The sequence below is a fragment of the Catharus ustulatus genome, chromosome 4 (genome assembly GCF_009819885.2).
Source record: "Catharus ustulatus isolate bCatUst1 chromosome 4, bCatUst1.pri.v2, whole genome shotgun sequence".
Classification (NCBI taxonomy): Eukaryota; Metazoa; Chordata; class Aves; order Passeriformes; family Turdidae; genus Catharus; species Catharus ustulatus.
The window spans coordinates 943,420-957,566 of record NC_046224.1 but is presented as its reverse complement, the minus strand read 5'-3'; the positions used below and the strand labels follow the sequence as shown (position 1 = coordinate 957,566).

General features: G+C 48.8%; 1 protein-coding gene across 1 annotated transcript in view; it reads left to right on the top strand.

Moving 5' to 3' along the window:
• Positions 1 to 14,147, top strand: part of SHANK3 (SH3 and multiple ankyrin repeat domains 3) — a 145,988-nt gene that overhangs the window by 12,575 nt on the left and 119,266 nt on the right. Inside the window, exon 3 of the mRNA XM_042779181.1 lies at positions 12,316 to 12,519. Coding sequence (XP_042635115.1) covers positions 12,316 to 12,519 — 204 coding nt within the window. The remainder of the gene's footprint in view (positions 1 to 12,315; positions 12,520 to 14,147) is intronic.

Genomic DNA, 14,147 nt, shown 5'->3' with positions numbered 1-14,147 from the left:
CGGCCCAGATCCGCTCCGGGATGCGCAGCTCAGAGCGGTTCCGACCCGGACCCGCACTCAACCCGGCCCAGACCCACTCCGGGATGCGCAACTCAGAGCGGTCCGGATCCACACCCGGACCCGGAACGGCCCCGACCCGCACCGGGATGCGCAGCTCAGAGCGGTCCCGACCCGCACTCAGCCCGGCCCCGACCCGCCCCGGGATGCGCTGCTCAGAGCGGTCCCGACCCGCACCCGGACCCGGAACGGCCCAGATCCGCTCCGGGATGGGCAGCTCAGAGTGGTCCCGATCCGCACCCGGACCAGCCCGTACCGTCACTCAGACCGGTCCCGCTCCATCCCCTGATCCTCACCCGCACCAGTCCCGGTCCTAACCCGGATTCTCACCCGGTTCAGCGCTGCACCGGGACTGGTTGTGACCCCAATCCCGCCCGCTCCCGGCCCCGCTCCCGGCAAAAAAGGAAAACTGGACCAGTCCACATGGCCCGGGTCCGCACTGCCCCACTCCCCTGTGTCCCTGTCCCAGTGTCCCCATGCCAGGGACATGGGGACGTTGGTATGGGGGTGATGGACAATGGAATGGTGTGGGGGTGATGGACACTGGAATGGTGTGGAGTGATGGACACTGGAATGGTGTGAGGGGTGATGGACACTGGAATGGGGTGATGGACGCTGGAATGGTGTGGGGGTGATGGACACTGGAATGGTGTGGGTGTGATTGACACTGGAATGGAGTGGGGGTGATGGACACTGGAATGGAGTGGGGGTGATGGACACTGGAATGGTGTGAGGGGTGATGGACTCTGGAATGGTGTGGGGCGATGGACACTGGAATGGTGAGTGAGTGATGGACACTGGAATGGTGTGGGGTGATGGACACTGGAATGGTGTGAGGGGTGATGGACACTGGAATGGAGTGGGGGTGATGGACACTGGAATGGTGTGAGGGGTGATGGACTCTGGAATGGTGTGGGGCGATGGACACTGGAATGGTGTGAGGGGTGATGGACACTGGAATGGTGTGGGGGTGATGGACACTGGAATGGTGTGGGGTGATGGACACTGGAATGGTGTGGGGTGATGGACACTGGAATGGTGAGGGGGTGATGGACACTGGAATGGTGTGGGGGTGATGGACACTGGAATGGTGTGGGGTGATGGACACTGAAATGAGGGTGATGGACACTGGAATGGTGTGGGGTGATGGACACTGGACTGGGGTGATGGACACTGGAATGGTGTGAGGGTGATGGACACTGGAATGGTGTGGAGTGATGGACACTGGTGTGAGGGGTGATGGACACTGGAATGGGGGTGATGGACACTGGAATGGTGTGAGGGTGATGGACACTGGAATGGTGTGAGGGTGATGGACACTGGAATGGTGTGATGGACACTGGAATGGCGTGGGGGTGATGGACACTGGAATGGTGTGGGGTGATGGACACTGGAATGGTGTGGGGTGATGGACACTGGAATGGTGTGGGGGTGATGGACACTGGAATGGTGAGTGAGTGATGGACACTGGAATGGTGTGGGGTGATGGACACTGGAATGGTGTGGGGGTGATGGACACTGGAATGGTGTGATGGACACTGGAATGGCGTGGGGGTGATGGACACTGGAATGGTGTGGGGGTGATGGACAATGGAATGGTGTGGGGGGTGATGGACACTGGAATGGTGTGGGGGGTGATGGACACTGGAATGGTGTGGGGGGTGATGGACACTGGAATGGTGTGGGGTGATGGACACTGGAATGGTGTGGGGTGATGGACACTGAATGGTGTGGGGGTGATGGACACTGGAATGGGGGTCGTTGTGCCAGTGCCATAGGTGGGATGTGTCAGAGTGACCCCCAGAAGTCCTGGAGTGACCCCCAGGAACTCAGGAGTGACCCCAGAGGGCAGGTTCCTGCTGAGGGCTCAACTGGACACATCATGGGTGGCCACGAGGGTGGCACCACAGGCAGCAGGGATCCATGAGCTGGGAATTCCCTGGAATTGGGGGATTTGTAGGGAAGGAAAAGCAGTGAAAGCTGCAGGGCTGTGCCTAATTAACAACCCTCACTAATGGAGTGCCTTGTGGCTGGAGGTGACAATGACAGGTAACAATGACAGGTGACAATGCTGAGGTGACAGACTTGGGGTGAGCAGAGGGCACTGAGGGCAGTTGGAGCCTCTTGGACAGAAAAATTCTGTTTTGGGGTGTGGTGTGGGGTCCCCATGGGGACAGTGGGGTGGTGGCACTGGGGACACCGAGCTGGCCGAGGGCAGTGGTCAGTGACACTGGGGACACTGAGCTGGCCGAGACTGGTGGCAGTGGGGACACCGAGATGGTGGTCAGTGATGCTGGGGACACAGGGCTTGTGGTCAGTGACATTGGGGACACAAGGCCTGTGGTCAGTGGCAGTGGGGACGCTGTGCTGGTAGAGAACAGTGGTCAGTGGCACTGCGGACACAGGGCCTGTGGTCAGTGGCAGTGAGGACATTGAACTGCCCGAGACTGGTGGCACTGGGGACACCGAGCCTGTGGTCAGTGGCAGTGAGGACACAGGGCCTGTGGTCAGCGGCACTGAGGACACTGAGCTGACCAAGGACAGTGGTCAGTGGCAATGGGGACACAGGGCCTGTGATCAGTGGCAGTGGGGACATCGAGCTGACCGAGACTGGTGGCACTGGGGACACCGAGCCTGTGGTCAGTGGCACTGGAGACACTGAGCTGGCCGAGGGCACTGGTCAGTGACACTGCGGACACTGGGCTTGTGGTCAGTGGCACTGGGGACACTGTGCTGGTAGAGGACACTGGTCAGTGGCACTGGGGACACAGGGTCTGTGGTCAGTGGCACTGGGGGCACTGAGCTGGCCAAGGACAGTGGTCAGTGGCACTGGGGACACAGGACCTGTGGTCAGTGGCACTGGGGACACCGAGCTGGCTGAGGGCACTTAGTCCATTGGGATGATGGATCCCAATTCCCAGTTCTCCCGCTTGGATTGTGGGGGCAGGAGGTTGGGAATGTCCTGGGGATCTGGAATGTTCTGGGATGTCCTGAGGTGTCCAAAGAGTCTGGAATGTTCTGGAATGTTCTGGAATGTTCTGAGGTTTCCAGGTGGGAAGTCTGGACGATCCTGGGATTTCCAAGCAGATCTGAAATGTCCTAAGATGTCCAGAGGGTCTGGAATGTTCTGAGGTGTCCGAGCAGGGGGTCTGGAATGTTCTGAAGTGTCAGGAAGGGAAGGGTAGCTGTGGGGTGTCCCACTGATCCCAGTGCAGGATTCCAAGGAATCCATAGAATGTCCCACTGATCCCAGGACAGGATTCTCATGGAATATCCCCCTGATCCCAGTGCAGGATTCCCATGGAATGTCCCACTGATCCCAGTGTGAGATTCCTGGGAATCCATGGAATGTCCCAGTGATCCCAGTGTGAGATTCCAGGGAATCCATGGACTATCCCACTGATCCCAGGATAGGATTCCAGGGAATCCATGGAATGTCCCACTGATCCCAGGGCAGGATTCCCATGGAATTCCAGCCATGATCCAGGATCCAGGCTCAGCCTGGAGCTCCAGGTATTTCCAATCCTGGAGCTTTTCCATAGGGCAGGAAATTGATTTCCTTGGCTACCCTAAGATCCAGAGATTCCCAAACCCGTGATTCTTTGGAATTTGAGAACCTGGCTCATCCCTCCTCCCTCCCCCTGAGCTGGGATTGGGATCCTGGCAAAAGGAGGATGCAGAAATCCCTGAGGATCCTCTGGATCCTGCTGGAGCTTCCCTGTCCCATCCCGGGGCCGCGGATCCTTCGGGAAGAGCCGTTCCCACCTCCGGCTGCTCCGTGGGAAGGGTGCTGGAGACCCGGGATAAAATTATCCCAAACCTCCCACGGGGTCCGGCAGCTCGAGCCGGATTTTAAGGAGACAGGAACACGCCCGAGCTCAGGTTGGTTCCTCTGGAATAATTTATGGATTCGGCGCCCGTCGGAAAACCCATTCCTGAAATTTGTCGGGAGCGCTTTGGGAGCAGCCTCCTGGCTGGGTAGGAAAAAGTGGCAAATCCGGGAAAAATCCCGGGAATGTGCTGAGTTAAAAAATCTAGGGAATGTGCTGAGTTTAAAAATCCCGGGAATGTGCTGAGTTTTCCTCCTGCTGCAATCCTGGAGGTACTGGAGCAAAACTTGGGATGATCCCACGGGAATGAGCTCTGTGGTGGGTGTGAGATTCCAAAGTTTTTCCGTTTGTTTTCCCTCTGGATGCAGGGAAAAAAAATCATTCCGAGGAATCTTGGCACATCCCAGAAAAACTTGGATGGGGAGAGATGAGAGGCTCCCGCAGCCTCGGGAAGCTGCCAACATTCCCAAGGCTGGAATTTATGGGAACAGCTTGGAAAAATCAGGGATGTGCAGCCAGGGAGGATTTTTCCAGAGTTTTCCAAAGGTTTTCCTGCCATGTTTGGTGCTGGCAACTCTTCCCTTTTAAATCATGGAGAACTGGAATTCCAATAAAATCCCAGTTGGATTTATCCAGGAGCAGCTCCCGGCATTGGACAGCCCAGGAGTGTCCAGCTGGAATTCCAGAGGTTTTTCCTGACTTTTTCCAGGATGTGTTGGGAGCTCCCAGCCCTGACCCCTCAATCCTTGGAATGCCAGAGTGGGAATTGCCACAGGAATGAGGATTCCAAAGGATGGGAATGCCTGGAAAAGGGAGAGATGAGGGTGGGATCTCACAGGAATTTGAATTCCAAGTGAAGGGAATGCTTGGAAAAAGGAGGGATGAGAGTGGGGATCTCAAGGAATGTGGATTCCAAGGGATGGGAATGCTTGGAAAAGGGAGGGATGAAGAATCAGGGATCTTCCCACCAATTCCCCACCTCCATCCCAAATCTTTTCCATTCCCAGTTTTCCCAGTTCTTATATCCCAAAATCCACTACAATCCCAAGATTCCTCTCCCTGTTCTCTGCTGTCTCAACACTAAAAAACCCCAAAAAACCAGAAACAAAAAAAAAAAAAAAAAAACACCCCCCAAAACAAAAAAAAAAAAAAAAAAAAAAACCAAGAAAGAAAAATCAGGAGAATTTCATTCCTGCAAAAGGAAAATCGGGATGTTTGGAATGAGCCTCGGGAATGGCCCCAAACCATTCCCAAACCTTTGATCCTTCCCTGCTTTCGCACTGCGGCAAAAATCCCTGGATGCCCAGAATTCCAATGGAATTTTCCCCCCTTTTCAGGGAGAATCAAAGCTCTTCCAGAGGGGCCGGGAGCCGCTTTTTGCCTGGAGCTTCCCATTGTTTTTCCATGGAAATGCGGCGCCTTTCAGATCCGTGAATGGAGCAGCTGCTCCGCTTTTTTTCCCTCTTTTTCCCATTTTTTTTCCCCCATTTCCATATTTTTCCCGCCCTCCCGTTCCTGCAGGTGCAGCTGCTGCCTGCGGATTTTTCCAGGCTTTTTGTGGCTTTATTTTTTTGGGAACCGCTTTTCCCATGGCAGCCCTTGGAGCATCCGGAGAGAAAGTCCCAAAAAACCGGTAGGAATCAAATCAGTGATTCCCAAAAATCCCCTGGAAGGATCCAGGTGCTTTAACCAGAATTCCCAGGATCCATGAGCTTGGAAAAGAATTCCAAGATCAAATCCGAGCTGGGCCTGATCCCAATCCCGGAGTTCTGAGAGCCACATCCAGGAATTCCTTGGAGTTCTTCCATGGATGGCGACTCCAAACCTCGCTGGGCAGCCGCATCCCGGTTTTTCCGGTCACATCCTGGTTTTTCTGGTCACATCCCGGTTTTTCCAGCCCCATCCCAGCTTTTCCAACCCCTGATCCAGAGGAAACATTGGAAAGCTGCGCTTCCACCACATTTGAGTGGCTTTTCCCACCCCAAATCCAAACAATTCCGTGGAAATGAATCCCATCCATCCCAAACAATCTCCTCAGAGGATGCCAAGCAGCAGAACCTCCCAAAAAATTCCAGCAAAACCCCAAATCCCAGGAATCTCCCTCGGGGCAAAGTCGCCCTCCATGAGCCCAATCAAGCCAAGTGGATCGATCGGAATCCGAGCAATTCCCAGTTTTATCCCGGAGAAATCCGCCAGCAGCAAAATCCGCCCCCAAATAACCGAGGCTGCTGCCCATTCCATTCCCGATCCACGGAGCTTTTTTTTCCAAGGAAAATCCGACTCGGATCAACCCATGACCAGCACATTTGTAATTTAATACATTTCAGAGATTTTACGACCAAAATTCCCTTTTTATTTCCCTCCTGAGCGGATTTGCTGGAACCGGCTGCATCCATTGAAGCGATTTTCATGGAAAACAGCAATCCCATTTTTTCATTTTCCAGCGATTTTTAAACTTTTTTTCTTCGGGAAGAGCACATTCCGTGCTTAATAAAAGAGGAATTTGGAGTCGTTTGAGGCGAGGGGAAAAAAATTGGCATGAAAAGAAAATTAACTGAGCGCTTGGAAATATTCCTCAGCACTAAAAAAAAATCGGGAATAGCGGCTCCGAATTCCATCTGCTGGGTTCCTTGGGAATGTGTGAGTGACCAAAGAGCTGCAACACCCACCAGGAAGAGGAGGAAAAAAAAAAAGGAATTTTTTTTCCCAATAATTCCTTTAATTCAGGGTTTCTTGTGGCCGTCAAAATCTTGGAGTTGGGGGTTCTCAAATTCTTGGAATTGCCTGAAACGGCGGGAATGGGACAGGAAAAGGAATTCTTGGAAGGGTTCTGAGCTTCCTTTGAGAAGGGAATTCCTGCCCTGATTCCCAGGTTCTGGGTCCTGGGAGCTGGGAAAGGGCTGGAAGATTCCAGGAGGATTTGGGAAAGGGCTGGAAAATTCCAGAGGGATTTGGGAATGGCTGAAAAATTCTGAAGGGATTTGGGAAGGGAAGCACTGGGAAACTCCAGAGGGATTTTGGGAAGGGGTGAAAAATTTAGGAGGGGCCAGTGGGATTCCCCTCATTCCCTTGGGATGCAGATGGGATTCCCAGAGGAGAGTGGGAATTATCAGATTTAAGGAATGCCAAAGGATTGGGTCAGGACACGCCATGGATATAAAAGGGAGAAGAAAATGCCGGAATTCCGTGTTCATGGCCAGTTTGTCCTGGCAGAAAATCAGGGAAAAGGGGCTGGAATTGAGGAGGGAATTAAGGAATGGCCGGGATCCAGAATGGGAAGGAATCTCCAGGAGAAAGTTTTGCACATTCCTTGGGGAAATTCCAGATCCTTAGGATGAGGAGGGGCTGGAGCGTGGCCAGGGAAGGGAACGGAGCTGGGAAGGGGCTGGAAAATGTCAGAGGGATTTGGGAATGGCTGGAAAACTCCAGAGGGATTTGGGAATGGCTGGAAAACTCCAGAGGGATTTGGGAAGGGGCTGAGCCTGGCCCAGGAGAGGTTTGGGTTGGATTTTTGGGATCATTTTTCCATGGGAAGGGCGCTCAGGCCTTGGCAGGAGCTACCCAGGGAGATTGGGAGTCGCCATCCCTGGAGGAATCCAAGGAATTCCTGGAATTCCACCGAGAACTGGGATGGGCCCAGCTTGGATTGGTGACCTTGGAATTCTTTCCCAGCCGCAGTGATCCCAGAATTCTGGGATGTCCAAGAGCCTTCCCAGCTGCTGGAATCTCTGCAGTTTCTCCCAATTTTTATGGGATTAATTCTGGGATCGCTGCTCCAAGGGAAGCTGAACTGGGGCTGGATTTGGCTCATTCCTCTCCCCATTTCCATGGATTTTCCTCCTTTTCCCCCTCCTTTGTCTCCCCCAGCCTCTGCTATTCCGGGGAAATCCTTTTGGAATTTGTTGCCTCATGGAAGCCATTCCCAGGCCGAGTTTTCCCTCCTCTGCCGAGCTGGAATTTGTGGGAATTTTGACAAAACCCCAAGGAATTTTTGCTGAGCCTGTTCTGATTTTCTGGGAGTATTTTAGGGAATAATTCCCTGTGGGATCTGCTCTGGGATCCTGCTTATTTCAAATCCCAACTTTTTTCATGGATTCTCCCTAATTTTTTTGCTTTATCCCAGATCCCATCCCACCTCATTCCCACATTTTTTATTATTTTCTCCTTTCCAGCTTTTTCCATGAGGGATATCCATGAAAATTTTAATTAATTTATTCGAACCACCCCAAAACACGATTAATTAAACCTCATCCCTTCCCAGGCTCCAGGAATTCTGCTTTTCCATGGAAAAAAATCCTTCAGCCAGACTTTTAAACCTAATTTTTCTGGATGATCCTGGTTGGAATCAAACATTCCAGAGCCGCTTTTGTCCCGGATCTTTAATTATCCCGACATTCACGGGTCATTGATTAATTAATTAAATATGGTTGATTAATTAACCAATCAAATCCTCTGCCCTGTTCCCATTGGGGATCGATGGAAATTCCGGCTTTTTTTAATCCCTTTTTTTTATGGGATGAGGGGAGCCCAGAGCAACGATCTGGAGAAGGAACGAGCTCTGGGATGGGCTTGTCTTTGGGAATTCTTTTATCCCGTGGAGAAAGATTTGTGAGAAGTTTTTCAGGAATTCGGGAATGGTTTGGGTGGGAAAAGTCCTTAAAGAGCCTCAAATTCCAATTGGGATCTGGGATGATCCAAGCCTGGAGTTGGTTAAAAATTCCCTAAAAAGTCCCTAAAGATTCCCTAAAAGTTCCCTAAAAAATACTTGGAATTATACAAACCCACTTCTATTTATTAACAGTAAATCAATATTAATTTATTACTAATTTAGTAATTAATTCTTTATTAGTTAATCTTTCTTGCCCAATTCCTCCTTTCCCCTCCCTTCCCTATAAATCCCCTCTGGAATTTCGTCGGATTCAGATTCCAATTTGATTTTGCATTCAACAAAATTTCCATCATTTATTATTCAGATTTTACACAGTTAATTCCCATTTTTTCCAGCAAAAAAAAAAGCTGGGATTTCCATCCACACTGCTTTTAATCCTCATTTTCCAGGATTTTTTTTCACGGTTGCATCAAATCCTTGTTTTTTCCTTGGCCAGTTTGGAGTTTTCCCGACTTTTTTTTTTGTGCATCCTAAATAATCAGATCCTTGTTTTTTTTTGTGGGAAGCAGGAGAGGAAAAAAATCCATAGGGATCCAATGGAATGCACGGGATTTAAATTCGGAATTAACAGAAGGAAAATCCTGATTTTAACTGGGATAGGAGGGAAAATTCCCCCTCTTACTCCCTTTATTTCCCAGCTCAGAATTCCCGGATTTTTCCTGGGAATCTGAGCGTGGAACTGGAGGCTGGAATTTCCTGGGAACGGCCCCTGGGTGCGTCGGACCAATCCCGGCAGGATTGATCCGGAGGGGAGTGGTTGGATAAATTTCTCAACATTCCCGGGATTTCTTTGGCTTGGAATTCAAAGCTCCGGAGCGGCCGCTTCCAGAGGAAAGCCATGGAAAACAGGGATACCCCATCCATGAAAAACTGGGATAAATCCATGGGGTTTTGCATCCTCAGAGCATCTGGGGGGACACAGAGGGAGGACAAGGAAAAGCCGGAGCTGCCGGTGGGAAAAGTTTGGAATTTTCGCTCCGTGATGGAGCAGTCGGTGAGTGCTGGAGTTTCCAACAAATTCCTGTCGGGAATTCCTGCTGGGAATTCCCACCAGGGTTGGAGGGATGGAGAGGATGAGGAGGGAGGAATGAGGTCATTCCAAGTGGTAATTCCACAGGGAAAAAGGGATTTTTGGGAAGGAGCCTTCAACACCTGAGGAGCAGCGAACGGATCTGAGATTTTCCATGGAAAACCGGGAAATCCAGTGGCTGGGAAAGAGCTCCCGGGGAGTTTAACTGTTGGGTTTTCCTGGGAATAATGCAGAGGCCAAATGGGTTTGGAATATTGAATAGGATTGGGCAGAAAGGATGGGATTGATCAGAATTCCAAGAAATTCCAGGATTTATTTGGATTTAATGAAAAATTCTGGAATGGCCGCTTCCAGAGGCTCCCGCTGGAGCTGAATTCCAAGAATTTCTGAAAGGGAAGGAGCTTGAAATGGGAAAAAATTCCTGAGGGTTTTTTTTGGGGGGGAAAGAGCTGAGGAAAGGAGGGAGAACATCCCAAGGGAAGGCGTTGAAAATTCGGGAAGGAATTTTGGAAAGAAGGAGATGTGGGGACAAAGTCACCGGATCCAGCAGATCCTGGTGTTCCTGAGGGATTGGGAAAAATCCTGGGAAAATCAAGTGAGGCAAAGGCCACGCTGATGCTACTTCCAGAGGAAAATTCCAGCCTTGATCCATTGGATCAGGAGGTGCCTGAGATGGCCTGGGATGGCTTTTCCTGGGAATTGTGGTGTTTCCTTGGAATTCTGGATGTTTTCCCTGGTGTGATTCAGGGTGGGAACAATGGGAATCTGAGAAGAACCTTTATCCTGGAAAAGTGCTGGAGTAAATCCCATGGGAATCCTGGGTGGGATAGGAAGAGCAGATTCCCTGGAAAAGCCTGGGAGATCCAGCATACCCCTGTTGTTCCTGGATGGATCGGGAAAAATCCTGGGAAAATCCAAGAAAAATCCGGGAAAAATCCTGGAAAAATCAAGTGAGGCAAGTGTCATGCTGGTGCTGCTTCTGGAAGAAAATTCCAACCTTGATCCATTGGATCAGGAGGTGCCAGGGACAGACTGGGATGTATTTTCCAGGGAATTGTGGTGTTTCCTTGGAATTCCAGTCATTATTCCTTGTGGATTCATGGATCAGGAGCTGCCAGGGACAGCCTGGGATGGGTTTTCCTGGAATTTTAGAGACATGCTTGAAATTTCAGACAGTTTTCCAAGTGGAGAACCCTTATCCCAGAAAACTGATGGAGCAAATCCCATGGGAAACCCTGGTCAGGATGGGGGGGAGCAGATTGCCTCCAAGGTTTTGGAGATTTTGGGAATATTGGAGTCGTTGGGGCTGCTGGTGCTGTGGAAAGGTTGGAATTCTGGGATTTTTGGGTGGAATTTTGACCCATGAATCACTCAGGGTTGGGTTTTGTGCGATGACACAACATTCAAAGCCCTTCCTGACGGATCAGCCCCTGATTCACTGGAAATTCCCAAATCCTTTGTTTTTCTGGCTCCAGGGATTGCTGGAGCTCCAGGTGTTTCCTGGATCCTCCCTCCCACCCTTACCCCATTTTTAATTTTTTTTACTTCTCCCAGCATGGAATTAAACTCCAAGAATGGCAGGGCTGGAATTTTCCTTGAGAGATGATCTAAACCTGAAATTCCTGTTGCTTTTTTTTTTTTTTTTTTTTTTTTTACCACAAACCAGTCCCAGTTTGAATTTTGGAGAGTGGAAAATTCCCGGGGATTCCTCCTCTCCTTCAGGATTGCTTTTCCCTGGAAATCTGAAAATTCCAACTCCTTCCCGGGACTGTGGTCAGGAGTGATGGGAATGATGGGAATGATGGGAACGATGGAGTGATGGGATGGATGGAATGATGGGAAGGATGGAATTATGGGAATGATGAATGATGGGAGTGATGGGAATGATGGGAATGATGGAGTGATGGGAATGATGGAGTGATGGGAATAATGGGAATGATGGGAACGATGGAATGATGAGAATGACGGATGATGGGAGTGATGGAATGATGGGTTGATGGGAATGATGGAATTATGGGAGTGATGGCAATGATGGAATGATGGGAATTATAGGAATGGTGAGAATGATGGGAATGATAGGAATGATGGGAGTGATGGGAATGATGGGAATGATGGCAGTGGCGCCGTCCAGCCTGGCCCAAGGTAGGATTTGGGAGCTCCAGCTGGGAATTCTCATGGATCTTCCCAATCTTGTGGCTCCAATCCATTCTCCCACCAACCCAGGGATTTCCCATCCTGTGGGAGTGTTGCAGGAATGGCTTAGAAGGAAAAACTGGGAAGAAAACCAGGATCCTGGGAGAAATCCCAAAAATCCCATGGAGGAAAGCCAGGAATGTTCCCTGGGCCTGGAATTTTGTCCCAGTTTTTGGAGGACCCGTGTCCAGATCCGTGCCCGGAGCACGACAATTCCTCAGGGATGGACACGGGTCCATCGTCCTTTGTCTGGATTTTCTCCCTGATTTCTTCCTGATTTTCTCCCTCCTTTTTCCTTTAGATTTCCCTTTGGAATTCACAGTGGGATCATCTAATTTTTGGGGGGTTTTTTAATTTTAAAAAATCGGGAAAACTCGGGAATTCCTAATTTCCCATAACTCCAAACCCCCAAACCCCTCATTCCCCCCATCCCCCAATAACCCCACACCGAATTCCCGATTTTCTCCGTTTTTCTGGCATTCCCATTGGGAACACCCCGTTTTCCACGTTTTTAATTTCCCGTTTCCCCATTCCAGAAGTGTCTGCGGCTGAACCCCGACGTGCCCGTGTGGGTGTCCAAGCAGCGCGTCCTGTGCACGCTCAACCACAGCCTCAAGGATGTGCTCAACTACGGCCTCTTCCAGCCCGCCTTCAACGGCCGCGCCGGCAAATTCCTGGATGAGGAGCGGCTGCTGCGGGAATACCCGCTGAGCCCGCACACGCCCCTGCCCTACCTGGAGGTGAGCAGGGATTAAATTATATTAGATTAAATTAAATTAAATCTGAATACCCGCTGAGCCCACACATGCCCCTGCCCTACCTGGAGGTGAGTGTAGATTAAATAAAATTAAATTAAATTATACTAAATTAAATTAAATTTGAATACCTGCTGAGCCCGCACACCCCCCTGCCCTACCTGGAGGTGAGCAGGGATTAAATTAAATTAAATTAAATTAAATTAAATCTGAATACCCGCTAAGCCCGCACACCCCCCTGCCCTACCTGGAGGTGAGCAGGGATTAAATTATATTAGATTAAATTAAATTAAATTAAATCTGAGTACCCGCTGAGCCCGCACACGCCTCTGGCCTACCTGGAGGTGAGCAGAAATTAGATTAGATTAGATTAGATTAGATTAGATTAGATTAGATTAGATTAGATTAGATTAGATTAGATTAAATTAAATCTGAATACCCGCTGAGCCCGCACACGCCTCTGGCCTACCTGGAGGTAAACAGAGATTAGATTAGATTAGATTAGATTAGATTAGATTAGATTAGATTAGATTAGATTAGATCTGCATACTCACTGAACCCGCACACACCACTGTCCTACCTGGAGGTGAGGATACATTAAATGATATTTTATTAAATTAAATTAAATTAAATCTGAATACCCACTGAACCCGCAAACGCCACTGTCCTACCTGGAGGTGAGCAGAGATCAAATTACATTAAATTATATTAAATTAAATTAGACAAAATCTGAATACCCGCTGAACACGTGCATGCCACTGCCCTGCCTGGAGGTGAACAGAGATTAAATTAGATTAGATTACATTAAATTAAATTAAGTCAAATTAAATCTGAATACCCACTGAGCCTGCACACCCCACTGCCCTACCTGGAGGTGAGCAAAGATTGGATTAGATTAGATTAGATTAGATTAGATTAGATTAGATTAGATTAGATTAGATTAGATTAGATTAGATTAGATTAGATTAGATTAGATCTGAACACACTCTGAGCCTGCACACGCCCCTGCCCTACCTGGAGGTGAGCAGAGATCAAATTAGATTAAATTAAATTAAATTGAATTAAATTTGAATATCCGCTGAGCCTGCACATGCCACTGCCTTACCAGGAGGTGAGCGAGATTAGATTAGATTAGATTAAATTTAATTAAATTATATTAAATTAAATTAAATTAAATTAAATTAAATTAAATCGGAATACCTGCTGAGCCCGCACAGGCCCCTGCCCTACCTGGAGGTGAGCAGAGATTAGATTAGATTAGATTAGATTAGATTAAATTAAATTAAATTAGAATCCCTGCTGAGTCCACACACCCCACTGCCCTACCTGGACGTGAACAGAAATTAAATTCCAATTTTATTTTATTTTATTTTATTTTATTTTATTTTATTTTATTTTATTTTATTTTATTTTATTTTATTTTATTTTATTTTATTTTATTTTATTTTATTTTATTTTATAATTTTGTTATATTTTGTTTTGTTTTATTTTAATTTGATTTAATTTAATTTCATTTCATTTTGATTGAGTTAAATTAGATTTCCTGAACAAGGAGCAGTAATGCCCATACGCCCCTGCTATATCTGGAGGTCAGCATCTGGATTGAATTAAAT